The sequence below is a fragment of the Aspergillus aculeatus genome (assembly GCF_001890905.1).
Source record: "Aspergillus aculeatus ATCC 16872 unplaced genomic scaffold ASPACscaffold_2, whole genome shotgun sequence".
NCBI classification, from domain to species: Eukaryota; Fungi; Ascomycota; class Eurotiomycetes; order Eurotiales; family Aspergillaceae; genus Aspergillus; species Aspergillus aculeatus.
Window position 1 is genome coordinate 1,698,667 of NW_017962977.1, and position 27,486 is coordinate 1,726,152.

Sequence of the window (27,486 nt, forward strand, 5' to 3'; positions counted from 1 at the left end):
GGTTTCGCGTATGACTTGATGCCCAGAACTGGAAGCAATGATCGAATTGGAAGATATCTTGAGCCCTTCACCCGGAATACGTATGAGGTTCACCTTTATGTTGTTCCGAGGCTGTGTAGTGGAACGGCATCTTCCCACTTCCGCCCCACCGAACAAGCCGTACAGACAAGGCGGGTGTGAGATTTTCCCGCATGGCTCCCGCCCGCTGGTGGGGATATCCCGCCGCTAGTCCATTTAGTATGAAATCTATGATCTCTCTGCTATCCAATGCTTTCCAATTTCTTTTCTTTGCTTCTTCTTTTTCCCTTTTATGCTTGGGTCTCTTCTGTCTCTTTCAAGATAGGCATGGAGCACTTTAATTCTCTGCAGTAGATCGGTGTGCGGCTACCATCAACGCGTTGACTAAGGTTACAATGTTCTCTAACATCATCCGCTCGGAACAACGACATGGGGAGACATAGTGACAGTCACCGATCCTCGAACCCTCACCGAGCTATGACCGGTCTCAGTGGCTACGGATAACGATTTAGATGAGGCGGTACAGGCAGCCCGTGAGGCATTCCCCATCTGGAAAGCCCGGCCTCTGGAAGATCGACAGCAATGTCTGCACCGGATAGCATATAAGCTGGAGAGTCGGCAAGACGAGCTCCGTCCTATTCTTTTCCACGGAGTCAGGCAAGTCGGTATGCGAATTCCCCTTTGACCCTTGCTATGTTAGGGGGCTGGCTAATGAAGGCTGGCGTTGCAGGAGATTCTGGCGAAAATTGAGATTGACAATGCCTTGCGGTTCCTCCGGTTTAATGGTAAGAACAAAAGAAAACAAGGACTCTATTTCTCTCTCTCAGAGCAAGACTAACGAGTCTGGGATTCAAACCGCCCAGTCATGTCCCATAAGATCGAATATGAGGATGAATTCGTCCGAATTGTCTCCACGTATCCTCCGCTGGGCGTGGTCGGCGCCATATGCCCGTAGAACTTCCCGCTGGTGCTGGCGATGGCCAAGATAGCAGCGGCCCTGGTGATGGGCAACTGTGTGAGCATAAAGCCCTCCCCAATGACCCCGTACGCGACTCTGAAATGCGTCGAATATACACTACATCTCCTTCCCAAGGGGGTACTCCAGGCGCTAATGGGAGCAACGAGATCGAGGCGCGCATGACCACCCATCCGGGCATCGACAAGATCAGCTTCACCGAATCCACCGCCACAGGCCGCCGCATAGCAGAAAGCGCGGGGCAGTCGCTCAAGCGCGTGGCCCTGGAGCTCGGGGGCAACGATGCCAGCATCATCTGCGCTGATATCGAAGTGGACGAGGTAGCCGCCCGAGTGGCTCAGGGGTGCTTCTTCCATGCGGGTCAGATGTATGTGGCCACCAGGCGAGTCTACGTTCACCGCGACATCCTGCCGCAGTTCCGCTCCACCTTCATCGCTGCAGTTCAGAAGATCGTCATCGACAGCGCCCGAGCACTCCCCGCTACTCAGTCCGCTGCTGAATCGCATGCAGTACCATCTTGTTCGAGACTTCCTCGCTGATAGCGCCAAACAAGCCCACACCTTCTCTGTGGGCGGCCCCGACCGCGACGGGGACCCGCTGCCGGGGCTATACATTTCCCCAACCGTGGTGGATCGCTCGCCCGACAATGCCCGCATTGTCCAGGCAGAACAGTTTGGGCCTATTAACCCCATTCTCGAGTGGTCCGACGAGGCCGAGCTCATTCACCGCGTGAATGCCACCGAGGGCGGGTTGAGTGCCTGTGTTTGGGCGCTCGATGTGGCGACGGCGGAGCGGATTGCACGCCAGCTGGAGGTCGGAACGGTATGGCTCAATAGTTTCGCGACCCCCCACCCCCATGGATACTTTTCAGGTTGGAAACAAAGTGGAATCGGAGGAGAATGGGGACGTCAGGGTCTGCTGTCATACTGGCATACTAAAGCCCTACAGTTTTACAAGTGAAGTTGAAAAACCATCAGTCCCTCATTTCGTTCCTCCTTTGTGTGTGAGATGAAAGGTAGTTTGATGCCGCGGCGGAAACGGCGCTGAAAACATGCGGATATTGGGACCCCAGATTATAGGAAACCAAAAAGAAAGGTTGAAAAAATGTCAACGAAATTCAATCAATATGTATCATCTTACGGTGCACCCAAAGAATAATCACATAAAAAGCTTTATCTTCTTGTTCAAAAATAGACAGGCACCAGTCTAAGTTAATGGTTATGTTACCGTAGTTAGTTGGTTGGTTATGCCCCCGCTGCTTAGTAAGTAGAAAGCGGTGCCCCCAAGTTAGCCTAGACCTAAAAGCGAAAGTGACTTGAATTCCCGCAGTGTTGGCCTGTCGGCCTAAAGTACCTGTAGTACGTACAGTACACTGCCTTTCCACACCCTTTTCTTGGAGATCGTCATCATCACATTCAATCACCTTCTCCTCCCGCCTCCTCCCACTTTTGAATTCACTACCTTCCTGCCTTGACTTTTGAGTCTTCCTTTCCTTAACTGCAGTTGTTTTCAAATATCATATCTTCCGCGCTATGCGCTAAGGTTCATATCTCACTCTTTCTTGTTTCTTTGATCGCTTCCCACTTCCAGACAACTGCTCCCTTACGGGGTAAACTTGAAAGTCATGGCTGCCTCCGTTTTACCGTTTCGCGATATCAATCTTCACGCTTCGTCCACTCACTATGCCTTCACTTCTCCCTCGTCACCTAATGCCCCTACTCTTGTTGTCGAGCGTCCAACCGGTGACTTGCGTCTCACAAATGGCACCCTTTCCGGTGCGAAGCGTATCTCTAGTATCGCTGGTATACTGGGCATCATCAAATTGAAACTGGGTATGTTGACTGTCGCGTTATAGTCTCTGAGGGCTTATTACTGATTGTGCTAGACAAATACATCATCGTCATCACCAAGGCTCAGCCCATGGGCAGGCTACGTGGCCACATGGTATACAAAGTTGCGGCGACCGAGTTCCTCCCCCTGCGCGAGCGCCCTCTACATGATTCCGATGAAGATACATATCTGGCACTGTTGAAGGAACACCTTCGTACTGGACCCATGTACTTCTCCTACGCCCTGGACATCACCAACAGCTTCCAGCGTCAATCACAGAGTGATCTTAGCCTGCCTATGTGGAAGCGAGCGGATGACCGCTTCTTCTGGAACCGCTTCATACAATCCGATTTGATCGACTTCAGCCTTGGAGAACATGACACGACTGGTGTGCGGCTCGGCCCACAGCCGGGTGCTGATCCATATATCCTCCCCGTCATGTTCGGCATGCTCCGGATAACCCCGGCAAAGGTCAAGTCAACGTCCTTCACATTTGCCCTTGTTACGCGGAGATCCAGATATCGTGGAGGCACAAGATATTTCTCACGTGGTATTGATGATCAAGGTCACGTCTCGAATTACAACGAGACCGAGCAAATTGTCATCCTGAATGACGCAACGGGTGGTCTTTCTGGTTTCGCCGGAGGTCAGTCTCTAGCGAAGGAGAAGTTGGGTGGCTCTGGCCAAGACCTCCAGGTAATGGCGTTTGTGCAAACCAGAGGCAGTGTTCCCGTGTATTGGGCCGAAGTCAACAATCTTAAGTATACACCGAAGCTTCAAGTCCGTGGGGTGGAAACTGCTGTTGATGCGGCCCGCAAGCACTTTTCCGAGCAGATCCGTCTATATGGCGAAAACTACTTGGTTAACCTGGTGAATCACAAAGGTCGGGAAGAACGAGTCAAGAATGCTTACGAGCAGTTGGTCCGTATACTAATGTCGTCCTCTACCGAACACACCGAGGCAGATGACGCAACATCAGAAAAGGTGCACGCTGTTGAGCCCGGTCTCAGACAAAACGAGATGGATAGATTACATTATATCTACTTCGACTTTCACAATGAGACGAAGGGACTCAAATGGCATCGTGCAGAGCTGTTGCTAGATCGGTTGATGGACGGTCTCACGCGGGGTGGCTATTTCCGGGGAGTGGAAGACCCTGGTGTCCCCGGTGGACAACTGGACATCCGATCCTCGCAGACCAGCGTCGTCCGGACCAACTGCATGGACTGCCTTGATCGCACAAATGTGGTGCAGAGTATGCTGGGACGTTGGGCCCTTACGCGTCAGCTCATCGATGCTGGAGTTTTACGCCCAGGAGAGGCTGCAAACGACGACCGTGAGTTCGAAAATCTCTTCCGCAACATCTGGGCCGACAACGCGGACGTGGTCTCAAAATCCTACTCTGGCACGGGCGCACTCAAAACCGATTTCACTCGCACAGGAGAGCGTACTCGCGCAGGCATGTTGCAGGATCTGAACAATTCTATTACACGCTACGTGCGAAACAACTTCTTGGACGGTCCCCGACAAGATGGCTTCGATGTCTTTCTGGGTGCCTATCTCCCTCCTGACTCTACACTGGGTAGCCTTCAGCTTTTCCTCGATCGCCGACCGCTCATCATCCAGTCAATCCCATACATCTTTGCTGCTGGAGTTTTTATGATCCTGGTCTCAACCTTCACAAGACGCCTACCAGACTCCACTGTGTGGCCACTGCGCTTGTTCGTTATCTTCTGGCTTGTTGTCAGCGCCTGGTGTGCCCGATTTATACTTGCCCATGGGATGCTTTATGTAAGTCTTGGTGCTACACCTTCTAATGTGGTCTTCGGTACTAACGCAAGCGCTCCAGGTAAATTGGCCAAAATTGAACACACCCGCAGCTGGCTCTGAAGGGTATCAAGATGCGCTCATCAAGGCTCGCACGGATCCGGTCATCGGCCAGTGGCTTCCTGTCAGAAGACACCAGCGAGGCTATAGCAACGCAAGGCTGGTCTTCTTGGAGGAAGGAAAAACAAGGATCGAGTAGTTTCAGGGACAGGCCTTTTATTGCACTACTTCTTGCACTACATCTTATAGAATATTTACTTGTCCACCTTTCTTTGGTGTATATCTAGCCACACACGTCTTTTACCCCTCTACATCCACCCTCTGCTTACACTTTTCCATGTTTCAATAACACCTTCTCGTTACACCTTGTCTCTGCCAAACTAGAATCCTTACCAGCAACACTTGATTGTCAAATATAAAGTTTCCCATTGCACTTCCCACATGTAAGAATCAAGGCGTAAAGCTGTTTCGTCGATAATGATTTGAGATATCTATCTATTATTCACGTGACCTTATCGGTCGCCCCGAGCTCGGAGCTACCGGCGCTTGATGACACTACTAAGACTGCGTGTAGACAAGTACGGCCTTAAAAAATAAGTCCCTCAATTAACTAGTCGATGCGCAATAGCCCTCTTGCACGTGAGCAGTGACTGGCTTGACCCTGATGAGGGGCTTTCGCAAACTTCCTACCTGCTTCCACTTTCACTTCACTCGCCATATATCATCCAGTTCCACCATTATGTCTCGCAATTATGAGGCAGGTTTCCCCGCAGGCATTTATTTGTCCGCAAGCCACTGAGCGTCAAGTCTAACGATACGGTGCAGGCTGCAATTGCAGCTCTGAACTCACTGCAAACCAATTTTGCAGTTGTGGAAGAGTTACGCAAGTCACGGAAAGACATGAATCTGTTGTCCATTCCAGAAACTGTTGAGTGGCTTCGTCGTATCGGATATCAGGTCCGCGTGCTCCCCCCGCATTACGTTGTCATGCTCCAGTATTGACTCTTCCATTTTTGGTCCATAGCCCTCGGATCTAAGCCGTATCAATCCTGTACATGTCGCCGGCACGAAGGGTAAAGGCTCCACGTCGGCTTTTATCGCATCGATCCTGTCACAGTACACTGCCTCGCAGCTATCTTCCTCGGACTCAACCTCGCGATCCCTCAATAAGGTCGGGCTCTACACCTCACCTCATTTGCGCTTTGCTAGAGAGCGTATCCAGATCGACAATGCACCGCTCTCGGAGGAGAAGTTTGCCAAATACTTTTTTGAAGTGTGGGATCGTTTGGAAGAAGCTGCTCGAGTAGCCGGCGAAGATCCTGCGAATCTTAGAACGAAACCTCAGTACTTCCGGTACCTGACGTTGATGGCATTCCACACCTACATCAGCGAAGGAGTCGATGCTGCGGTTATCGAATGTGGAATCGGCGGAGAGTATGACTGCACCAACGTGATTCAAAAGCCAGCTGCGACAGCCATCACCAGCCTGGGCATTGACCACGTTGCTATGTTGGGAAACACTATTGAGGAGATCGCATGGCATAAGGGTGGCATTATCAAATCTGGCACCAAAGGATTCAGCGCCCCCCAGCCTCCGTCTGCTGAGAAAGTCCTGCTCGAACGTGCTGCCGAGAAGGGAACCTCGCTGGAAATCGTGAGGGGCCACCCCGAGCTCAAAACTGATGGTGGCGTGAAGCTCGGATTAGCTGGTGACTTCCAGTATACAAATGCGGCAGTGGCAGTTGCGACAGCGGCTGGATTCCTTCGGACGGTCGGCATTGGGGAGGTGCCGTCAGACATCCTGCAGGAACCCCTACCAGCAAAATTCCGCAAGGGTCTGGAAGAGGCCCGTCTGGGCGGTCGTTGTGAGACACGCACTGAGAAACGTATTACCTGGTACATCGATGGCGGCCACACGCTTGAAAGTATCAGATTGGCTGGTCAATGGTTTGCATCTCAGATCCAGGCGAACTCTTCATCTGCTGCAGTTGCGCAAAAGAAGCAGCGGGTATTGATCTTCAATCAACAGACCCGTGATAGCAACGCCCTGGCTCAGGCTCTTTACGAGACTTTGGCTACGGCATTGGGCTCGGAACAACCGTTTACTCACGCGATCTTCTGCACCAACGTCACCTACAAGGCTGCAGGTTATCGACCCGATCTTGTCAGCATGAACACAAATGCGACGGATGTGGAGAAACTGCATGTCCAGAACAGTCTTGCCGACACATGGCGGTCCATTGACCCCCGCACTGAAGTCAAGGTGTATAGCACCATTGAGGAAGCTGTCGACTTTACTCGGGAGCTCGCTGTTAAAGAAAAGGACCTTGTAGGTCAGGATGAAGCTCCTGTAATGACATTCGTTACTGGTAGCTTGCACCTGGTTGGTGGCTTCTTGGATGTGATTGAGACCAAGCCTGCTCCCCAGTAAGGCTGCATTATGCCTGCCTCACCATGAGGTTTCAACAACAAAATTGGTGATACCCAGACAAAGCAATTATGCCTTGTTTATGCTCTATTGTTCGACGATCTTTATATTATGATAGATTTAGGAGGCGTTGTTTAGTTACAATTCAACAAGGAAGCTTAGATTCCCACACATACCGGGAAATAATTGATTGGAATGACCGCGACCAAGTCAGTCCTTTTTCGTGTAGATACCGATGGACGTACCTGTAGATATGCACCCCGCAAGCGCAAGGGACGGACGGCTACTTTTGTTGGTTGAACGTGGGGCGGGCTTAGAAAACCTTCCCGCACCCACTTCTTCTTGTTTGTTCGCGGTCTCCGACCATCGAATTTCCACGTGTTTCAACCGCGCCAGCTGCCATGCCAGAATCCAAGGATAAAAAGGGCAAAGCCGCCCAGGCGTCAAATGATGAGGTCAGTTTTTCTCTTGATCCTAGCTAATCCACCGTCTCAAAAACTCACCCGGATTGTCTTAGGATGCGGCGAAACAGAAGTTGACCCCCAAAGCGGCCGAGGCGCTGCTGGAGAACAACCCCGCCCTGAAGAACGAGCTGGCCGGACTCGACAAGGATAAGGCCGCGGAGGCCCTGCGCAAGATGGATATCTCCGAGCTCTTGACTGGTCTGGCTGTTGGAGGCAAGAACCAGAAAGATATGGCCTCGTACAAGTTCTGGCAGACCCAGCCTGTGCCTCGTTTCGATGAGGCCGCTGCCGCTGCCAACGATGTCGGTGGGCCGATTAAGATGATTGATCCAGAGAAAGTGTCGAAGACTCCCGATCCGCTCATCGAAGGCTTCGAGTGGGCTACACTGGACCTCACGAAGGAGGAAGAACTCCAGGAGCTGTGGGATCTGCTCACCTACCACTACGTCGAGGACGACAATGCTATGTTCCGCTTCAGATACTCGAAGTCATTCCTACACTGGTTCGTGCACTGTCCAGGCCACGATTGGATGTCTTGATACCGGGGGCTGACGATATATTCTATCCAGGGCGCTGATGGCACCGGGTTGGAAGAAGGAATGGCACGTCGGAGTTCGCGCTACCAAGTCGCGGAAGCTTGTCGCCGCTATCTCCGGTATCCCTACCGAGTTGCGCGTTCGCGAGCAGAAGATCAAGGTCACCGAGATCAACTTCCTCTGCATCCACAAGAAGCTACGATCCAAGCGTCTTGCACCGGTCCTCATCAAAGAGATCACTCGCCGTTGTTATCTCGAGGGGATTTTTCAGGCCATCTATACCGCGGGTGTGGTCCTGCCAACTCCCGTCAGCTCATGTCGGTACTACCACCGTCCTTTGGACTGGCTTAAGCTGTATGAGGTCGGATTCTCGCATCTGCCAAAGGGTTCGACCAAGGCCCGACAGATTAGCAAGAACCACCTTCCGAGTGTCACGTCTACTCCTAACCTCCGCCCCATGGAAGTCAAGGATATCGATGCCGTCCACGAGCTCCTGGAACGCTACCTGAAGCGGTTTGACTTGAACCAGGCCTTCTCCCGCGAGGAGATCGAACACTGGCTCGTGCACAAAGGAGGGGAGGCCGACCGGGAACAGGTGGTTTGGTCTTACGTGGCGGAGGACCCGGAAACCCACAAGATTACCGACTTCTTCTCCTTCTACAACCTGGAATCCACCATCATTCAGCACCCCAAGCATGATTGCCTGCGCGTAGCTTACCTTTACTATTATGCCACCGAAACAGCTTTCACTGGCGATATGAAGGCGCTCAAGGAACGACTTCTGATGCTGATGAATGATGCCCTGATCCTGGCGAAGAAGGTACGTCAGATCGTTGCTCGCTCGATATTGTTTTCCGAATACTGATATTCTCTACGATAGGCTCGTTTTGATGTGTTCAATGCTCTTACCCTTCATGATAACCCTCTCTTCCTGGAGCAGCTCAAATTCGGGGCGGGCGACGGCCAGCTTCACTACTACCTCTATAATTACCGGACGGCCCCCATCCCCGGTGGTGTCAACGACAAGAACCTGCCGGATGAGAAGAAAATGGGAGGTGTCGGTGTTGTCATGTTGTAGAGTCCGGTACTCTCACATGTTCGTTTCGAAGTACAGTACCGAATCAATGGGTGTTCTGTGTGGCCGGATAAGCAAGCGGCTAATCAAAGTCAAAGTCAATTGTGACACGACGAATGTGAATACTATTAGCTCAAATTGAGATACATACTTTAGAGGGAGTACAAGCTTGATTCTTGAAGTATAGGAATTAGGAACAGTATAGTGTAAGTTGTACACGGGACTGGTTAACCCAAAATGGCAAAAACCCCTGCTGGTGAGGGGCCGAGGCCCTTCAACTTAACTTGTTGCTTTAGCCCGCCCGCATGCGGAAACATCCTTAATTAACCTACCTTGAACATTCCCCATTGTACCCCGTACCTCTCCCTCCCCTCTCCCCTTCATCATCTACACCACACTTGCTCATGCCTCCTGATCATGGTATAGCATCTGACAGACAATTCAAGTCTTTCTTCTATACATCCGTATTGATTCCAAGTTCTACTTCCGCGTTCTTAGTCCCGCAGATGATAGCGATCGTCACCCCGACTCATCGCGGTGGGTTCACGTCGTCATCACTGCGGAGTGTCCCGAACTCATACTATCAGTGCTAATGCGACAGCTGTCTCTTAATTATCTTGCCCACTCCTGCAACCCTGGTACATTTCTGACACATGCCACCCGTTTTTCTTTGGTGACTATCTCAAAGAAGAAGAAGAAGAAGAAGAAGAAGGACCAATAACCTCTGCGTTATTACTCTTCAAAATGGGTGCATACCAGTCCACTGAGTCTGCGGGTCATAAGTCATCTCCAGGTCAGTAGCGAACTAAACTAATATTTACCTGCCCACCTTCTACGAGTCAACTATTGGATCTAATAATCCCCAGAGGAGCTGAGCTACGTGCTTGCCGAGCGCTTCGCCACAAAATGCTTCACCCCTTTGGAGCTCACTCACTTCAAGGACAACTTCTACAGCCGCGCAATTGAACAAGGCGGGGTCAAGTACTGGAATGAGAAGATACTCTCCGACTTCCTTGGCGTCCCAGATAGCAGCGACTCTCAATGTCCCCTCGACGCGGGTCCGGTGATCTTTCGCATGGTCTCGTACCTGGGAGCGTTCCCGTTTCATAACACGCTGGCGCCGAGTGTACTCACATTCGATGCTATGGTGAAGGTCGTGGTTTTGCTCACTGAGAGATATGGGAAGGTACTCAGAAAGGCACGCAGGGATCGCATTAGGCTGCTGTTTGGGAGCCTAGCAGATGTCGGGAGGAGAGATGAGGAAAAGTCGGCAAATATCGATGTGTCCCAAGGGGACGACGACGCAGTGGGCGAGACTGCATCAAAGTCCCATGCTCCCGGTTTCGCCATAGATGCTCCTGCTAACGACGGGTACGACGATGAAGAGGATGATGACCTGGCTCTGGCTGCCTTGGAATCACTCGACGCGATCGAGGTCTTCAAACATGATTCGCGCGTAGAGAGAGCGGTCTATGAAGCTCGAATCTCCGAAAATACTTTTCGTCGCCTGCTTATGCTGCTGATTGTGATATCAGATCTGAAGACCACCGAGTCTGCAGCAGTCTACACCTCGAATCTGAGCGGGACTCGCATGGAGTCAATCCGGAAACAAACAGACAGCATTATCGCAGCCTTCCACCAGGAATCATCTGGAGGGATCAGGTACAAGTCTTTCGCAGAAAGCGTGACCTCCTCATTACCGTACTTGTTTGACCCTCTGACACCGTTGTTTGAGCACTTCTTGTTCAGCAAGAACTTGGACCTGTCCCAGAAGCGCGATATGCCGGATTTGACAGAATCGAAATCCGATAAGCCCGCTTTGAACGAGTTGCAGTTGCACTCGTCGCCCTCGATTATGCTGGAGGGAAGTTTTGAATCAGTGATATTGAACACGAGCATCATCTCTCACCTCTCGTTCTTCCTTCCTTCTACATCCGAGGACCTGAACTTTCTTCGCGGCCATACGCGCTTGCACCCTGTCTTTTCGACGGCCGCACATGGCTCCTCGCTCACATCCTTTTCGCACAACGTTCTCACTTGGTCATCGGGTACACTACTCCTTCTTGAGGGTGTATCCGAGACGAACGGCCCGATGATCCTTGGCGCATACTTACCACAGCCGTGGAAGTCGCCCTCGTCAACTACCTCATCTTCCAAATTCTCCAACTCAGTCCTCCCCTGTCTTTTCCAACTCTCCCTAAAACACATGCTTCTGCAAGGAAATTCTTCCCCTTCTGTACAAAAGCCAGACACTCCCGCAGCCTACTTCTCCACAAGCTCGGGAGTATCTATAGGGTGCCGGATTCCGCCCTCGTCACGAAGCAACCAGAAGCCTCCCACTCCGCTCGGGGCAGGCAGTCTGACCATTGATGCCAATCTCGAGACAGCGACCTTTTACGTCCACCCTGTCGGCCACGACGGGTCGTTTCTTCCTCCAGTGTCCAGCATAGGGGCCGAAACCGCCTACAAGACGAGCATAGACATTTATAACCTCGAAATCTGGGGTCTTGTCCCCGACCCGACGACCACCATCTCCGAGGACGGGAAAAGCGCCGTCGAGCTACAACAGGCGAAGTGGGACTTCGAAGCGCGCGAGGCGGAGCGGCGGCGGAATCTGAACCTCAAGGCCGGGGCGGGTGACTCGGCTGCTGAAAGTGCTCGCTGGCTGTTGGAGACTGCCGGAATCATTGGGGACAATAGTCGACGAGGCGGCTCACATGTGGTTTGATTGGTTACGATCGTGACACGCTCGCGGCAGTTTGAGATCGTATATGATGTTTGCGCAGAGAGATTCCTGCCGGGCGCAAACTTGGATTCGGTCAAGCATTTTACACATAGCTTTATCTGTTGGCGCATATGGGAGGTTCTGATACGTTGTTGTTGCTTTCTTGATACCAGAAACGAGAATCAATTGAACTTGCTACAAAGAGTTTGGGGGAAAGTTCTGCGACGGACGCACTGCACCGCGTAGTCATTGATGAATGGGGAATTATATAAAGCTTACATCTGATCTCTAATATACCTTCAAAAGGAGCAGTAACAGTGGCCAGCGCCGGGTGGGGGGGGGAGCTGAAAATATTCAAGCCCCCAAAGGCGGAAGGCCCGTAGGCGGCCCATAGAAATCCAATAACTCCTCCTCTTCCTCCTCCTCTTCCTCTTCAACCGCGTCCTCATCACCCAGCTGCTGCTGCTGCTCACTGAGCTCAACATCCGAGTCGGTCGCCTTATTATTCCCGCGCGAGCTGAATCGACACCGCTGGCCCGGCGGCACAGGCGTGCCCCCGGTCTTCCGACCACCAACAACAGAATCATCCACCTCCTTGCTGGCATTGTTGTTGTTTGAGGAAGCATCCTCCTGCTCCTCCCGCGGCAGACGATACGCCAGGAACCCGTCGGGGGCCCGCTCGGCGCGATCCATGATCTCATTCATGTACTTGCGCACCTCGTCGGCGGGCTTGACGACCCGGTTCAGCGGCTCGAGGACCTTGGGGTTGCTGCTGAAGATCCGGAACGTGACCGGTTGGTAGTACTCCTTCAGGTTGGGGTCGTCGTCTTTTTTCTTGCTGCTGTCCTTCGGGGTGTCGGCGGCGGCGGCGGAGGGGGGCGTCTTTCGCCGTTGTGGCCGGATCCTTTGTTGTGCTGGTGGTTGAGGTTGAGGTGGTGGTGGTGGACGCAGCGGCGGCTTTGGTGTTGTCGGGTTGCTGCTCGCCGGCTGCTGGCTTGTCCCCGCCGCCGCCGCCGCCGCCGCCTTCTGTCGGGGTGGGGTTCGAGGTTGCGGGTTTACTGTCCCCTGCGGTTGCAGTAGCGGGCGTTGGTTCTGTGGAAGAAGCAGGTTTCTCTTCCGCTTTCTCCTTGGCTGGCTCTTTGTCCTTCTCCTTCTCTTTCTCTGCGTCCTTCGGTTTCTCTGGTTGAGAGGGTGTCGCCGCAGGTGTCTTGTTCTTGTCGGCTGCTGCTGCTGCCGCTGCCGCCGCCTTCTTGGACTTGGATTTGGAGCTAGATTTGCCTTTGGCCCTGGACGGTGGTTCGGTGCCGGTTTCGATGGGGAACGGCGCGTTGGGATCCACTTTACGCACGAGAAGGAAGGAGGCGAGCACGGTGGTTCCTCCGGGGAGCCATTCTAGGATCGTGTACTCGGGGAATAGATAGCGATCGCCTGAGCCTGCGTGGCCGGAGGTACTGCTACCGTACGGAGTCAGTGGAGAGGTGAACTCAAAGACGACGGACTTGTAGTTGAGCCTTGGAGGTGGTGGTGGTGGCGGCGGCGGAGGGGCGGGGCGATAGTATGGAGTGGGTGATCCATACTGCGGTGGACGTGACTGGATTGCAGGGGGGTGGCCTTGATACGGAGGTTGCTGATATTGCGGGTAAGATGGCCCTGAGCGTGGTCCTGGTGTCTGAGCTTGTTGTGGTTGATGTTGCGGTTGCGGCTGCTGCTGTTGCTGCGGTGGAGGCGCGGGACGTCCTCCTGGGGTGGGTTGCTTGGTAATTTCCACGACTGGCGCTGGCCCCGGTGCAACAGGCGGGTGAGGGGCCTGTGGTGTGGCCGGTTGGATTTGCGCGACTGACCCGGGCTCCTGTTTGATTTGCTGTGCCTTCGAGTTTTGTGGAGTTGGGGTCTGCGGGGGTTGTAATGGCGCGCCAGATTGCGCTGCTACTGGGCCTGCAGACGGCGATGATTTAACTTGGACTTCAAGACGCGGATGTGGTTGGGTTTGAGGCTGTGTCTGCGGGGTTGGATGCACTGGCTGCTGCGGAGGTCGTTGTTGGGGAGGGGGTAGGGGCGTCTGTTGCGGCGTCTGAGGTGGTTGGTGGGCAGGTTGTTGTGCTCTGGGCGCGGCCTGCGGATGAGCAGGAGTAAGTGGTAGTGGTTGTCTCTGTTGTAGCTGTTGCTGCTGTATCTGCTGGCGTTGTTGCTGTTGCTGCTGCTGTCTTTGTTGCTGTTGCTCCCTTGCTCTGATTATAGCGTTAAGTTCATCTATGTGAGCTTGAAAAGCACGTAATTGCTCCTGTGACGCCTTGCTGGAAGCCACCACCCGCATCAAGGCTTTGAGGTCCGGGTCGGAGGCAGCTCGAGTTGCGAGCATTTGAATCACTGGGTCTGGGCTGGGCTTCGGCGGTTGTGGCGGCTGTTGCTGCGGCTGAGGATGTTGTGTTGGAGACGGTCGCTGCGCTGCTTGAGGCCCGGGAGTCCGGTGAGGAGTGTGGCTAGGTGTTCGAGCGGGATGCGGTGGAGGTGGATGGCTGGCAGGAGGATAGGCCGGCTGAGGCGTGCCTGGAGTAGCTTGTGGTCCATGAGGAGGGTGCTGCTGCTGCTGCTGCTGCTGCTGCTGTTTTTGCTTTGGCGGCTGTTGCTGCGGCTGGCGTGACTGCTGTGGAGGAGTGGGACCCTGCGGATACGGATGATATTGTTGGAAGTTATTGGGATGGCCGTAATGTACGATCGGACGCTGGGGTGGTGTATACTGAATCGGCGGCGGCGCATTGGGGTCTTTCACCGTATATAGCATAGCATCGAACAGGTGCGGGCCGACCACAATGTTGCAAGCTCCAACCTTGGACATGCTCTCCTTAGGTGGGTTCTTGCCCTCAATCTGCTCTCTCTTCGTTTTCTTGGGCTTGGTCCAGTACCGTTCGAGAATGCCGTCGCTCAGCCATTTCTTCTTCGATCGTTCTAGGGAGGCAAGGAGGATCGTGCTACACAGATTCAGTCAGTTGAAATGCTCCTTGAGATGAATGGGTTCTGGAAAAGCAGCCTGGAGGGCAATTCGCACCTTTCCGCGATCGACTGGTACTCCTTCGACGAGAGGTCCTCCGGCTGCGGAGCGGGCAAGGTGGGGAGAGCTTCTCCATCCTTGATTTTGGTAGGGAGAGGATTTTTGATCTTTTCAGGCGGCGGAGAAGGGGGGGCCGGGGCAACAACAGGCGTTGAAGCCTTTCGTTTGGATGATTGTTGAGGTTGAGGAGAGGATCGAGGCGCGGCTTCGGACACCCGTCGCTTCGCCGCAGGTTCGCGGCGTTCGCGGGCGGAGAGTCTCCGTTTCTCGGCCATAGGGAGGTTATTAGCAGGATAGGTGATTGACTGAGGTTATGATTTTATGATTTTTGTATAAGCTCCCCGTGCAATACATGGGGAGCATTGCGCAGAGAACCAATGTAGGTGATAATAGAAGTGGTTGGTCAGAAGGGGATTCGGGAGAGTTGCGGAGAGAAAAATAGCGGAAGGGAAAATGACCGAATCGGGCAAACGAGCCTCAGCTAAATCGAACCTCCGCCTCGACTACTTACTGTACATACTATGCTTGTAATCTCCCTCAATTGCTTACATGATCTGATATCTACTCATTTCCGAACTCATTCTTCAGAACATGGCTGAGCTTCAGTCCATCTTCCGAAAAGCTTACTGGTCGCTGGCAGCCGGAGGCCTATTCTATGTGCTTGTCGTCTATGCGCTCACATATCCTGTAGTCCAACGCTTGTATGATTCTTGCTGCCACCCACTCACCTGAATTAAAGCAACTTAGAACTTCACAGCTGACCCGTTCGCTATACTTCTATTGCCCTGCCAGTGCACTTTATGTTCATAAAGTGAATCCTACTCGATGGCAGGACATCAACCTTGTTGAGTCCTTCGGATTCCTGAGTATGCTCTAAACCTCGATCCTCTGAATAAATAATACATAACCAGGCATTGACACCCGCATAGAAACGCAAGTACAACCTTTCAACCTGGTGACTCCCGACAACGAGACCTTGTACGCATGGCATCTTCTTCCGCTGCAACTATGCAAGGAACACGAAGATGACCTACATGAGAACGAACGATACGGCCCAGCGGAGGACTACACCAAGACCTCAGCATTTAAGCTGCTCGCCAATGACCCCAATGCGCGAGTCGTTGTCAACTGTGAGTCCCCACCTCCGCAACACAAACACTATAAGTCACTCACCGCACCTGCTTCAACCCAAAGTCCACGGCAACGCCGCCCACCTCGCCTCAGCCCAGCGACCAGACATCTACCGGCAACTTCTCGGACTCTCGACTCCGTCACATCCAGTGCATGTCTTCGCCCTGGACTACCGGGGCTTCGGCCTCTCCACCGGCTCACCCACCGAAGAAGGCCTCATCACCGACGGCGTCGCCCTCCTCAATTATCTCACCGCCGGCCCGCTCAGAATCCCGCCGTCGCGCATCGTCATCATGGGCCAGAGCCTGGGGACCGCCGTGACTGCCGCCGTGGCCGAACGCTTCGCATTCGGGTCCTCCGACCCAACGGCTCTCCAGCCCGCCCTCAAGGACCCAGAGCCCTTCGCCGGCGTGATCCTCCTAGCCTCCTTCAGCAACGTCCCAAGCCTGATCGACTCCTACAGCGTGAAGGGCATCACCCCGCCCATGCTCGCGCCCCTCTCCGCCTACCCCGGGATCAAAGACTACGCCAAGCGCCAGATCGTCGACCGCTGGGACACGGCTGCCCGGGTTGCGCGGTTGTCAGGCGTCAGCAACAACAACAGCACCGCCACCACCACCACCACCGGCAAAGACCACCATCCAGGCCCAGCGTATGCCGAGCAGGGGCTTAACCTGTTCATCGTACATGCAGCCAACGATGTCGAGATTCCCTGGCAAGAAGGCCGGCGCGTCTGGGCTGCGGCCACGGGCGAAGCGGTCGAGAACAGCCCCGGGAAGATTGTGGTGTCGACAAGGGACTCCGTTGGCGGACCTAATGAGGTCCAGATCTGGGAGAGCAGTTCGGCCAAGGACTCTGCTGTGGTCAAGAAGGTTCGATGGGAACGTGTGGCGTATGGAGGTAAGTGACACTGCCGTCCCGCTTCGAATTGGAGGAGTGATTACTCGGTTATTCACGCTTTCTCCCAGGTCATAATCGCGTAGCAACGTTCTCGGTCGCCGCCTTGGCTGTGCTGAGAGCCTTTGATGGCTGAAGTATAGTTTCAGTTGGATTTAGCTGCACCAAAGCACAAGGAGATGGCCACTGGGGTTCGCAGTGAAATCTCCCACAGTAAATGTAAAAGACTCGCAGCACCCCACCCTGTGAATGAGAACACGATCGAATTTTCGTACGAAGAGGTAAAGGTACTGCTTGAAGCCTTAGCCAGGTGTTTGTTCTGAGACATGAGCTTGAGGGGCGGCATATCTGACCCGAGCTAGACATAGACACGGATGCATTTGGCGTAATCCGAAACTCGCGAGGTATTAGCCAGGCGTCTGTTCTTCTAACAAAATACTTATCTATATCTAGAGCACTTTTGTGTGTCTTCCAACTTCATTCGTTCAGGAGAGGAGATATATCAAAACCCAACTATCAAAAACTTTATGTACAATCTGTGTTAAATGCATCCATGCCTCTGAGCCCGGAGCTTTGCATGCCCACACAACAGCCTTGGAAGGGGCCTCTGGTCTAAACGCGCAGAAGGGTTATCTATTTTGCTTGGTAAATAATACATGAGCCCGAGGTATTTGGACAGAGATAAGCGGGGGGAAAAAAAAGGAACACATCATTCTCATATTCAAAAAACACGCCGGACCAGTTTTGGGGAGGAGTCAGTTATACAGGAGAAAGAGGAGCCGGAGTGTAGTTCATTCGTCTCCGAAGCCCTCGTAGGTGATTATGTGAGGGGTGGGATCGAGCCAGTATGGCCTGAGACTCGCGCGATGCATGAGAGGGCTACCCCCCACATTCGAGTTAACGCGGTCGGAAAGCGATTCCCGTCGCTTATTTCTTGTGTCTGTCGGCCTGGGCCTTTAGATACTTGGCAATGAGCTCTTTCCTGAAAAGGGTGAGAATGGAGGTTAGCACCTTTGATTCCTTCAATTGCAACGAGCAACGTCGATGGGTTTGGGAGATACTTACTGAAGGTGACCAGGAGCCTTCTCGTAGTGGCTGAACTCCATGGTGTACTCACCCTTACCCTGGGTGGCGGCACGGAGGTTGCTACTGAAGCCGAACATACCGTTCAAGCTGCAGTCGGCTTGAACGGTGAACTCATCGACACCAACTTCGGAGTCGTTGATGGTAGCGCCACGCTTGTTCAAGAGAGAAATAACATCACCCTGGAACTCAGAAGGAGCAGTGACAACAGTCTTCATCATAGGCTCGAGGATAGAGGGGTTGGCCTCCTTGAAGGCCTTGCGGAACGCCTGCTGGGTTGCGTTCTTGAAAGACATTTCAGAAGAATCGGTCATGTGAGTAGCACCATCGTTGATAACCATCTTGGTACCCAGGACCTTGTGTCCAATGAGAGGACCCTTGTCACAAGCCAAGTGGAATCCCTTTTCACAGGCGAACACGAACTTCTCCGAGATACTGCCACCAACAATCTGTTCCTCGAAAACATTCTCCGACAGACTTCCAGTAGGTTCCATCCAACCCACAACGCGGGCGAAGTCACCAGGACCACCGGTCTGCTTCCTGAGCAGATGATCGAATTCAACGCGGTGGCCGATGGTTTCACGGTACGCGACTTGAGGAGGACCGGTCTCACAGTCTACCCGATACTCACGGCGCATGCGCTCAACGTAGATGTCCAAGTGCAATTCACCCATACCGGAAATGATAGTCTGTTCACTCTCGTTATCGAAGTGCACACGGAAGGTAGGATCCTCTCTCTGGAAACGAGCCATGGCCTTGGAGAAGTTGGCGCCATCCTTGGCGTTCTTGGGCTTGATGGAAAGAGAGATGACGGGCTCAGGGACGAACATAGACGACATGGTGTAACCCAGCTGGCCATCAGTGAAAGTATCACCAGAAGCACATTCGACACCGAACACAGCGCAAATTTCACCCGCTCCGACCTCATTAACATCTTCCATCTCATTGGAGTGCATGCGCACAATGCGAGGAATCTTGACCTTCTTGTCCGTGCGTGCGTTGAAGACGTTAGCACTCTTGCGCAGGGTGCCTTGGTAAACACGAATGTAGGTCAACTGTCCGAAGTTGCTCTCTTCCAGCTTGAAAGCGAGACCGACAAATGGCAGTGAGTTGTAAGGAACGAGCTTGACCGAAGCCTCGTCACGCTTCTTATCGAGGGCGAGGTTTTGAACTTCGGCAGGGTTGGGAAGATAATCGATGACACCATCAAGCATGGGCTGCACAGACTTGTTGGCAAGAGCCGAACCCATGAAGACAGGGGTGAACTTGAGACCGATGGTCGCGCGGCGGATAGCCTGTCTCAGTTGATCCTCGGTGGGCTCGATCTCGCTGAGGAAGAGTTCCGCGATCTCGTCGTCCACGTCAGCGAGAGTCTCAATAAGCATGCGCTTCCGCTCCTCCACGACATCCTTGACCTTCTCTGGGATCTCGTCCTTGACCACAAGTTCTTCACCGTTGGGGCCGTGGTTGTAAATAGCCTTCATTTGAAGGAGGTCGACCACACCCTCGAATTCGTCCTCAGCACCAATCGGCACCTGAACAGCAGCAGCAGGGATCTTGAGCTTGGTGTTGATCTGATCAACGGCCTTGAAGGGATTGGCACCCATACGATCCATCTTATTGACGAAGGAGATTCTGGGGACGTTGTAACGTCTCATTTGACGATCGACAGTGATGGTTTGGGACTGAACACCGGAGACAGCGCACAGAATCATGACCGCACCATCAAGAACACGCAGCGCTCTTTCGACTTCAATGGTGAAATCAATGTGGCCCGGGGTATCAATCAGGTTGAGGTGGTACTTCTGCTCCTGGCCCTCCTTGTCCTTCTTCACCCAGTCACAGTACGTGGCAGCAGACTGAATGGTGATACCCTTCTCACGCTCCAAGTCCATGGAGTCCATCTTCGCGCCTACACTGTCACGGCCACGGACCTCGTGGATGGCCTTGATACGGCCAGTGTAGAAAAGGACTCGCTCGGTACATGTCGTTTTACCACTGTCGATGTGTGCCTAATGATTCGAGAAAGTATGTTAGGCAAATGTAGACAACCGAGCCAGAGAGCGTAAGTGGATTTCTTACAGCAATACCGATGTTGCGGACTTTACCCAGGCGTGCGGCTTCAACAGGGTCGAGATTCTCAATAATAGCTTCCTGCGACAAAGCATCGGGGGTGGCAGCGGCGGCCTCGAGGCTAGAAAGATGCAATACACGAGTCAGTAAGCGTGTTTTAGGAGATATAGTAGACTGACAGAAGAATAGACAAATAGAGCCAGGAGATACTCACACAGCACTGGCAGTGGCGGAGGCATTCCTCCTTTGCTGGTTCTGTTTGCTGAGGACGGACTGATAAGCCGGAGCAACAGTGGCTGAACGGAGGACAGCGGTGGATGCGCATCTCCGCGAAAGAAGGGTCTGAGACTGAAGGCGAACAGGGGTCCTGGCCAAGCCAGAGACAGCACGGTACGGCAACCGTGAAAGAGTAGGACACCTCATGACTGTGACCGACGACACCGAGGACGTTCAATGAGCGCTGGTGCTCTTTTGGGACAGCCGGGAACCGCGTCCTGATTTCTTTTCTGCGGCCCCGAAAAAAAGTTCGGGGAAGCCAGGCACGAGGTCACGTGCTCCCCATCGGCTGATCCTCGCCCTGTTGACCTGGACTGCTGGACTCTACGGAGTCGCACTACGGAGTATTTACTCGACCATTGAATTCCCAATGCATTGTGCTTCTTATCGATAAGCCGGTCACGGGCGACTATGTCCGGTGCTCAATCCGATCATGTCGCAGTCATACTTGCCAATCGTATTCTTTACATTAGAATAGTTGACCACAACAAACACATACTCCGAGCTCGGACCGGGTCTCAGGGTCTGAAATTTATCAATCTGGAAGAACGCGATACTGACAGACTCGTATGTACAGAAATCACCTTGGTCTCTCGACTTCTATATAGATAGACAACATACTGTCCAAATTAATGGAAAGAATTTATGTGGCCAACCAGAGAGAGAGTCTAGGCCAAGTACTACTAGGTACCCTGTTGTTTTGTAGTAGAGTTATAATACAATTACGGATGGAAAGGATGTATCGGAAATACCGAGGCTCTGGTAACATTTCATACGAATACATATGAGCTTGCTGACCGCCTTGCCCTTCCGCCACTCTACCGCAGGATACCAGTAACCTGCGGGCGATAACATATTGTCGGGGCCGCATCAAGACATACTAGATCTTCTACGTGACTCTACTGGTACAGGGAATAACCACATAGCACCTAGCAACAATGCGGACTTCCTTACGACTTCTGGCATCTATCTCTCAGAACCAGCCGTCCAAGCTTAAGAAACCGATTATTGGCCTTGACCATGTCAGTAGATCCATCACATGCCAAAAGGAATCCGGTTCGCTAATATCTCGTATTAGTTCATTCAAAGACAGCGGGTTCTTGCCTTTTGGCGCGAGATAATCAGAGCCTTGAATTGTTCGTCTGATGTTCTCATTCTGCCGTGTGCGATGTGGTATCTTCTGCTAACGTTGCCAAAGCAATCCCTAATTCACCAACTCGCGAGGAGCTGCGCAATTATGCCCGCAACGAGTTCGAGCGCCATCGAGATGTGACAGATCTGGTAAGTGCTGAGCACATATACCCGCTGAATGCGCTACTGACGGACGACAGCAACATATTCGATACCTGCTTTCAGTATGTCAACATGATCAGAGTTGATTGCTTTATTGCTAATGGTATCCAGACTGGCAAAGCGGAGTTCGAAACGATGAGGAGATACATTGACGAGCAGATTGCCGGCTGAGCTGGCCAACCGACATGTAATGCAAGGAAGGTAGAGAAGAGTAGCTAGCGGAGAGTGTGCATTTTCTTTCAAAGCAGTGAGAATATATGTATGTACAATAAGATATGATACCCAGACAGGTCGTCCAAAATCAATCAGAAAACGTTCCCCCTTTGTCGGTTTTTTTACTTCTGCCGCGACAAGAGCTCCATAACAGCACTCAGAACCCCGATGGGCTTCTCCTCGGAGGGCTCGAGGGCCGAACGAGCAGCGTCCTGCTCCGCAGTCGCCTTTCTCTTGCCCGCATCCTTGGCGGCAGCCTCGATGGCGGCATGGCGCTCCCGCCAATCCTTGTCCTCCTGGTCTCGGATCTCCAGTTCCCGCAGCCAAGCATCCCGCTTCTCCTGACTCTTGCGTGCCTCCACAACCTGCTCGAACTCCTTGCGTTGCTGACGCTCGGTCTTGTAGTACATGCCTCCCGCAACCACCGCGATGAGGGTGAAGAACTGGGCGTAGATACGGGCACGGAACATTTTGTTCATCTCAAGCGAGTCGCCCGCCTTCATGGATCGGTAGGCCCGGTAGAGGGCGTAGCAGGTAGCCGCACATCCTGTCGATCAAACCGTCCAGTCAGTACAATTCCAATAGAAGTATTGGAGATGAAAGGTAGGTGCGAGGGAGAGTGTCGTACCGAGCGGAATCAGCGGCTCTTGCTTGAGCCGCCTGCGGAACTTCTGCAGCGAAGTCTCTTCTTGGAACTGACTACAGACGCGAAGGCCGTTAGCATCTGATTGACGGCCGCTGCTGTAGGTGTCTTATCATATATACATACGGGTTGTCATCGAAAGAGGAAGGTAGTGGCTCGCTCATCTTGATAGTAGAACTCGAAAAGTAGAAGCTGATTGAAGGTGGCAATGTGCGTGGTAGAGCGCAAGATGTGTGACTGAGGTAAGGCGGCACCGTCCAGGGGGAGTATCTTCCAACAACAAGGGAATAGGGTCGACCTGAGGATGAATTTGTGACTCTTCACGTCACTTTTGCCTCTGTGACGATATCGCGCAGATAAATGAGATATGTACGAACAATGCCGAAAGTGACATGACGTCGCAACGAACCTTGAGATAATTTGTGTATTGTAACTTACGCGGCAGTACGATGGTATCTGGTAAACTTACAGTAAGCTGACTTACGCCTTCATTGTTCGGGACTATAATGCATAGTTATGACCTGTACATCTTGCGGTGCCAGATAACTCGACTTCACTGAATCTTCACAAAATCTACTAGTAATATCAGAGATAAAATAACTACTTATTTAAGAAGTAATTATAAGATATAGCACAAGACATAGTGAAAACTGGCATCGGCCTGTTACGATCTGAGCTCACCACATATTCTTCGTCACTAAGAATGTCGTGCAACGGCCCCGGCGATAATTTGAGCAATGTACTGAGTAAATTGCTGTTATTAGTAGGGCGCCAGTAGGGCGCAGGAGAAAAAGCAGCTGTCCGTTGACCACTCAAGTAAAACCTTGACTGTCCTGTTTATAGGAGCACAAGATGATTGGCCACCTTACTCGATTTTGACTGTTATGCTTGCGATCGATTGGGATCCACCGGCCATCCATGGCTTTTATGGGGGGGCAACTGCCCGAGCACATAGATCAGAATCACCTGTTGCCGCAAGGAGAATTGTATGGCAAATGGAACAAGGCTTAAAAAGCGAGGAGTAAGAAAGCAAATTGCTTGGATAAAGGAAGCAATACTCAGGCGATAATTAAGCATCAAATCTCTTCTCTCTCCAGGTAGATGAATACATCCTATTGTTTAGGGCTGGAAGAGAGGGTTTGATGACATAAACTTTTCCGCTCCGATCACGGAATTTTCGCCCTCCTCCCCGCGGAATAGCAAGGGTGACTTATCCATCATAGTTAGTCAGTGCCACCGCGGCTTTTTTTCTCGGTCTCGACTCCCACTTGGTGCTGGCGCTTCGTTCTTACACTCTTTTTATTCCCCAAACATCCATTCCCTGCATCTTATTCATACAAAAGACCTGAATATGCCCAGCGAAGTATCTGACGACGGCGTTGCGACTCCGGTCTCCGCCAAGGTCAGTAACCTCACCTTGACTGAGTCCGCGCTTGCAACTCCCACCTCGGAAAAAGGGGAGGACTCGACTGCCTACAACTGGGGCATCCCCGACGACTATCTTCTTCCCAATGGTTACCCAGATGTAAGTGCCCTGTGATCCTGGTTTTCTTCTCATCCGGCGTGTTGCTCATGCGATTGTTATTTACAGTACCTCCGGTTGATCTTAACGTCCCGGGTCTACGACATTATCGACGAAACCCCTCTCCATCATGCCGTCAACCTGAGCAACCGCCTGGAGTGCCGTGTGCTGCTGAAGCGGGAGGACTTGCTTCCTGTTTTCAGTTTCAAGTTGCGCGGGGCCTACAACAAGATGGCTCACTTGACTCACGAGCAACGGTGGAAGGGTGTCATTGCATGCTCTGCCGGTGAGCAACCCCCCCTACTTTGACAGGTAATATATGGAGCATTTGGGTTAATGGAAAATCGGTGCAGGAAACCATGCGCAGGGAGTTGCCTACTCTGCCCGCCATCTCAAGATCCCCGCCACCATTGTCATGCCTTCGGGCACCCCCGCGATCAAACACCTTAACGTCGCTCGCCTGGGCGGAAGCGTCGTTCTCCACGGCAACGACTTTGACGCGGCCAAAGACGAAGCTCATCGCCTGCAGCAACAGCACGGGCTCACCAACATTCCTCCCTTCGATGACCCTTATGTGATTGCTGGCCAAGGAACCATTGGTATGGAACTCTTGCGCCAGGCCAACCTGCAGAAACTTGAAGCTGTTTTCTGCGCCGTCGGTGGAGGAGGCCTGATTGCTGGTATTGGAGTGTATCTCAAGCGCATCGCGCCCCACGTCAAGATCATTGGTGTCGAGGCCCACGATGCCAACGCCATGCATCAGTCTTTGGACTCTGGATCGCGCGTGTTCCTTAAGGAAGTGGGTCTGTTCGCCGATGGCGCGGCGGTCAAGTCCGTTGGAGAGGAGAACTACCGGCTGGCCCGTGAAGTTATCGATGAAATTATTCAGGTTTCGACCGACGAGACATGCGCTGCTATCAAGGATGCTTTCGAGGACACCCGTTCCATCATTGAACCGGCGGGTGCTCTGGCTCTGGCTGGCCTTAAGAAGTATGTTAGCATGTATCCCAGCCCTGACACTAACCGGGAGTTGTGTGCTATCACTTCTGGTGCCAACATGGACTTTGATCGTCTGCGTTTCGTCGCCGAGCGTGCTGCTCTGGGTGAGCGGAAGGAGGCTCTTCTGAGTGTCAACATCCCCGAGAAGCCGGGCGCATTTGCCAAGCTCGTTGAAGTTATTCTTCCCCACGCGGTCACTGCCTTCAGCTACCGGTATGCCCACGAGGCCTCTGCCGACGTCCTGATGGGTATCTCCTTGTCTGCGTTGACGGGCCAAGACGATTTGGCCAAGATCATGACTCACCTCACCAAGGAGGGTATGAGTGTCAAGGACTTGAGCGACGACGAGCTCGTCAAGCGGCACGTCCGTTTCCTGGTCGGTGGACGCAGCAGCGTCCAGAATGAGCGATTGTTCATGTTCGAGTTCCCTGAGCGCCCCGGTGCTCTGGCCAAATTCTTGACCACTCTTCGCCCCAACCAGAACATCTCGTTGTTCCACTACCGCAACTACGGCGGAGATGTGGGCAAGGTGCTTGCTGGCATCCAGTGCCCCGAGACTGAGAAGGAGGAACTTGAGGCTTTCTTGAGAGACTTGGGATACCCCTTCAGCGAGCACACCGACTCTCCCACCTACCAAACCTTCCTTCGTGCTTAGCAACTTTCTTGAGTCGTTTTCGTTCGTTTGGGAGAAAGCTTAAAGAATTTTTTGATTCCCTTCTTGTTAATTCATATGGGCGTTCTTGTTGGGCATAGTGACGATAGAGCCTGGGCTGTTTCTTCTTAGTGTGAGAGTGCTAGGCATTATTCCGTACATAGAATCCGAAATATTATAATGTTGCATCTGATATATTCGTCCCATTGTTTCACCTGATACATTAATCAATGGACTGAGGCTTTCATGTCGATGTAGATGCGTGTGCGCTGATTGGCTGTGAACCCGTCCAATCAAAACGCGGGATACTCAACAGTTGTCGGAGGCCGGGGATACAGTAGACCCGGCCAAAATGCTCCGAAGGAATTCCGGATAATCAATTGACGGCCGCACCTTGGTGGTTGAAAAGTCCCGATTTCTCTGCTGCAGCTCCTTGTTTTCGCATCGAGAATATAGCGGAATCAGATTCGTCTGTCTATCCGCCATTTCGACAACCATGATGTCTGTCCGCTCTCTCCTCGGTGCCTCGACCGGTGCCCTCCGCCAGATCCTCCCCTCCCTCTCTCGCAGCAAACCCGCCGGTCTCCTTTCCCGGTCGTTCTCGCAATTGGCCAAGCTCCCCTTCGGCAATGGTCTTCGTCTGCTGCGCTCCGGACAGCAGACCGGCGTGGCTAGCGCGACTCTGCGACAGGTCGAGCAAGTCCGAGGCATGAAGACGCGGTCTTCGGTCAAGCGCCTGTGTGATGGATGCAAGGTAGGACTACTCCGAGCCCCGCGGAGGACGATTTTATACGTCGGAATCTGCAGTTGCACTGCATTTTGGTGAAAGGAGATTGTTCATGTTCTGTGGATATGCGGCTAATGTTGTCTATTCCAATCGCAGCCTGTCCGGAGAAAGAACCGTGTCTACATCATCTGGTAAGCGCCACCTGCTGGTATCACCGCATCATTAAGATACTAATATGTATCTTCAACCTGCAGCTCGAAGAACCCCAAGCACAAGCAACGCCAAGGCAAATAAGCGGGACGTGCGAAGTTATCTGTACTCAGAAGCTTGACTGCACCCGGTGGATGATTGGCTTCTCGAACCGAGCATTTCCTGGGTTCTGACACGGCAGCGGCGGGAAAGGATTACGGGCAATTGCATTGTACGGTATGAGGGTATCAACAAGAACCAAAAATGGCGGGGTTCGAGATTCGTTGTGGGTAACAGGCCATCAGGGGTCTTGTTGATATTGGCAAGAACCGTGCATATTCATCATGGGATACGACCAACTGGTTGGTTTAGGCGCTTTGTTTTCGTTGCATTTGTTTGTATGTACATTAATTGGGATTATACACTTCATTTCCTCTTTTGTTCAGGCTGAACTCGTGGATGGACGTGGATAGCTGGGAATCTACATCAGTGTCTTGTTCAGGTGTATGTACAGTACCTTTTTTCCCGCCTCCCTTGGCTGTTCCTGTGCAACCTAACGTGCGGATTTGGGTCTTGCATGAGCTTACTAGATAGGACATGAGTGACATGAATTATGGATGCGAGTTGACCAGCCTAGAGGGCTGACGGGGGTTCAAGATACCATTGAGTTTGAGCCAGGGAGTGCAAGGGATGATATCATTGTCCAGGAACCAGGGACTGCACATACACTACACTACACTGTCTTGAGCCTCCTTCGCATGCGCACCAGAGTATACTAACCCCTTTCTATGTTGAATTGTGAAACCTATCTCTTTCCCAGCCAGTCACAGCTGCCTACCTGTCTTCTCACGCCCGCAATC

The 27,486-nt window shown here is 52.6% G+C and overlaps 12 protein-coding genes across 12 annotated transcripts; 9 read left to right on the forward strand and 3 right to left on the reverse strand.

Moving 5' to 3' along the window:
* Positions 1-191: 191 nt before the first annotated feature.
* Positions 192-2,188, forward strand: ASPACDRAFT_1878666 (uncharacterized protein; the record flags this gene model as incomplete). The annotated part of the gene is made up of 7 exons (XM_020198140.1): positions 192-237; positions 510-670; positions 749-803; positions 882-952; positions 1,004-1,114; positions 1,144-1,446; positions 1,505-2,188. 7 exons carry the CDS (start codon positions 192-194, stop codon positions 1,952-1,954), a joined length of 1,197 nt encoding a protein of 398 aa, XP_020060195.1. The 3' UTR covers positions 1,955-2,188.
* Positions 2,189-2,450: 262 nt separating this feature from the next.
* On the forward strand, positions 2,451-5,090 carry ASPACDRAFT_75371 (putative phosphoinositide phosphatase (Sac1)). Its single transcript, XM_020204437.1, has 3 exons — positions 2,451-2,826; positions 2,880-4,615; positions 4,674-5,090. The coding sequence occupies exons 1-3, from the start codon at positions 2,619-2,621 to the stop codon at positions 4,848-4,850; spliced, it is 2,121 nt and encodes a 706-aa protein (XP_020060196.1). The 5' UTR covers positions 2,451-2,618; the 3' UTR covers positions 4,851-5,090.
* A 133-nt stretch (positions 5,091-5,223) lies between these two features.
* ASPACDRAFT_111980 (tetrahydrofolate synthase) lies at positions 5,224-7,285 on the forward strand. The gene is made up of 3 exons (XM_020195600.1): positions 5,224-5,408; positions 5,477-5,608; positions 5,676-7,285. The coding sequence occupies exons 1-3, from the start codon at positions 5,391-5,393 to the stop codon at positions 7,080-7,082; spliced, it is 1,557 nt and encodes a 518-aa protein (XP_020060197.1). The 5' UTR covers positions 5,224-5,390; the 3' UTR covers positions 7,083-7,285.
* Positions 7,286-7,390: 105 nt separating this feature from the next.
* Positions 7,391-9,314, forward strand: ASPACDRAFT_111981 (glycylpeptide N-tetradecanoyltransferase swoF). The gene is made up of 4 exons (XM_020195601.1): positions 7,391-7,534; positions 7,597-8,045; positions 8,113-8,899; positions 8,960-9,314. The coding sequence occupies exons 1-4, from the start codon at positions 7,481-7,483 to the stop codon at positions 9,155-9,157; spliced, it is 1,488 nt and encodes a 495-aa protein (XP_020060198.1). The 5' UTR covers positions 7,391-7,480; the 3' UTR covers positions 9,158-9,314.
* Positions 9,315-9,695: 381 nt separating this feature from the next.
* Positions 9,696-12,078, forward strand: ASPACDRAFT_75374 (TLD domain-containing protein). Its single transcript, XM_020204438.1, has 2 exons — positions 9,696-9,946; positions 10,020-12,078. Exons 1-2 carry the CDS (start codon positions 9,899-9,901, stop codon positions 11,880-11,882), a joined length of 1,911 nt encoding a protein of 636 aa, XP_020060199.1. The 5' UTR covers positions 9,696-9,898; the 3' UTR covers positions 11,883-12,078.
* A 155-nt stretch (positions 12,079-12,233) lies between these two features.
* Positions 12,234-15,203, reverse strand: ASPACDRAFT_111984 (uncharacterized protein; the record flags this gene model as incomplete). Its single annotated transcript, XM_020195602.1, has 3 exons — positions 12,234-12,783; positions 12,827-14,848; positions 14,926-15,203. The coding sequence occupies 3 exons, from the start codon at positions 15,201-15,203 to the stop codon at positions 12,234-12,236; spliced, it is 2,850 nt and encodes a 949-aa protein (XP_020060200.1).
* Positions 15,204-15,455: 252 nt separating this feature from the next.
* On the forward strand, positions 15,456-17,429 carry ASPACDRAFT_111986 (alpha/beta hydrolase). Its single transcript, XM_020195603.1, has 5 exons — positions 15,456-15,629; positions 15,721-15,794; positions 15,858-16,058; positions 16,123-16,959; positions 17,028-17,429. Exons 1-5 carry the CDS (start codon positions 15,520-15,522, stop codon positions 17,090-17,092), a joined length of 1,287 nt encoding a protein of 428 aa, XP_020060201.1. The 5' UTR covers positions 15,456-15,519; the 3' UTR covers positions 17,093-17,429.
* A 171-nt stretch (positions 17,430-17,600) lies between these two features.
* Positions 17,601-20,594, reverse strand: ASPACDRAFT_75375 (elongation factor G). The gene is made up of 4 exons (XM_020204439.1): positions 20,327-20,594; positions 20,122-20,233; positions 18,022-20,051; positions 17,601-17,938 (listed from the first exon to the last, which is right to left on the reverse strand). The coding sequence occupies exons 1-4, from the start codon at positions 20,533-20,535 to the stop codon at positions 17,884-17,886; spliced, it is 2,406 nt and encodes an 801-aa protein (XP_020060202.1). The 5' UTR covers positions 20,536-20,594; the 3' UTR covers positions 17,601-17,883.
* A 732-nt stretch (positions 20,595-21,326) lies between these two features.
* Positions 21,327-21,852, forward strand: ASPACDRAFT_39481 (LYR motif-containing protein 2; the record flags this gene model as incomplete). Its single annotated transcript, XM_020200596.1, has 5 exons — positions 21,327-21,410; positions 21,467-21,524; positions 21,587-21,669; positions 21,720-21,743; positions 21,793-21,852. 5 exons carry the CDS (start codon positions 21,327-21,329, stop codon positions 21,850-21,852), a joined length of 309 nt encoding a protein of 102 aa, XP_020060203.1.
* A 48-nt stretch (positions 21,853-21,900) lies between these two features.
* rcf1 (respiratory supercomplex assembly factor RCF1) lies at positions 21,901-22,881 on the reverse strand. Its single transcript, XM_020204440.1, has 3 exons — positions 22,664-22,881; positions 22,523-22,593; positions 21,901-22,441 (listed from the first exon to the last, which is right to left on the reverse strand). The coding sequence occupies exons 1-3, from the start codon at positions 22,699-22,701 to the stop codon at positions 22,017-22,019; spliced, it is 534 nt and encodes a 177-aa protein (XP_020060204.1). The 5' UTR covers positions 22,702-22,881; the 3' UTR covers positions 21,901-22,016.
* Positions 22,882-23,573: 692 nt separating this feature from the next.
* On the forward strand, positions 23,574-25,913 carry ASPACDRAFT_111991 (threonine dehydratase, biosynthetic). Its single transcript, XM_020195604.1, has 3 exons — positions 23,574-24,062; positions 24,129-24,345; positions 24,413-25,913. The coding sequence occupies exons 1-3, from the start codon at positions 23,889-23,891 to the stop codon at positions 25,711-25,713; spliced, it is 1,692 nt and encodes a 563-aa protein (XP_020060205.1). The 5' UTR covers positions 23,574-23,888; the 3' UTR covers positions 25,714-25,913.
* Positions 25,914-26,123: 210 nt separating this feature from the next.
* ASPACDRAFT_75378 (50S ribosomal protein L36) lies at positions 26,124-27,136 on the forward strand. The gene is made up of 3 exons (XM_020204441.1): positions 26,124-26,464; positions 26,594-26,628; positions 26,692-27,136. The coding sequence occupies exons 1-3, from the start codon at positions 26,210-26,212 to the stop codon at positions 26,729-26,731; spliced, it is 330 nt and encodes a 109-aa protein (XP_020060206.1). The 5' UTR covers positions 26,124-26,209; the 3' UTR covers positions 26,732-27,136.
* Positions 27,137-27,486: the final 350 nt, after the last annotated feature.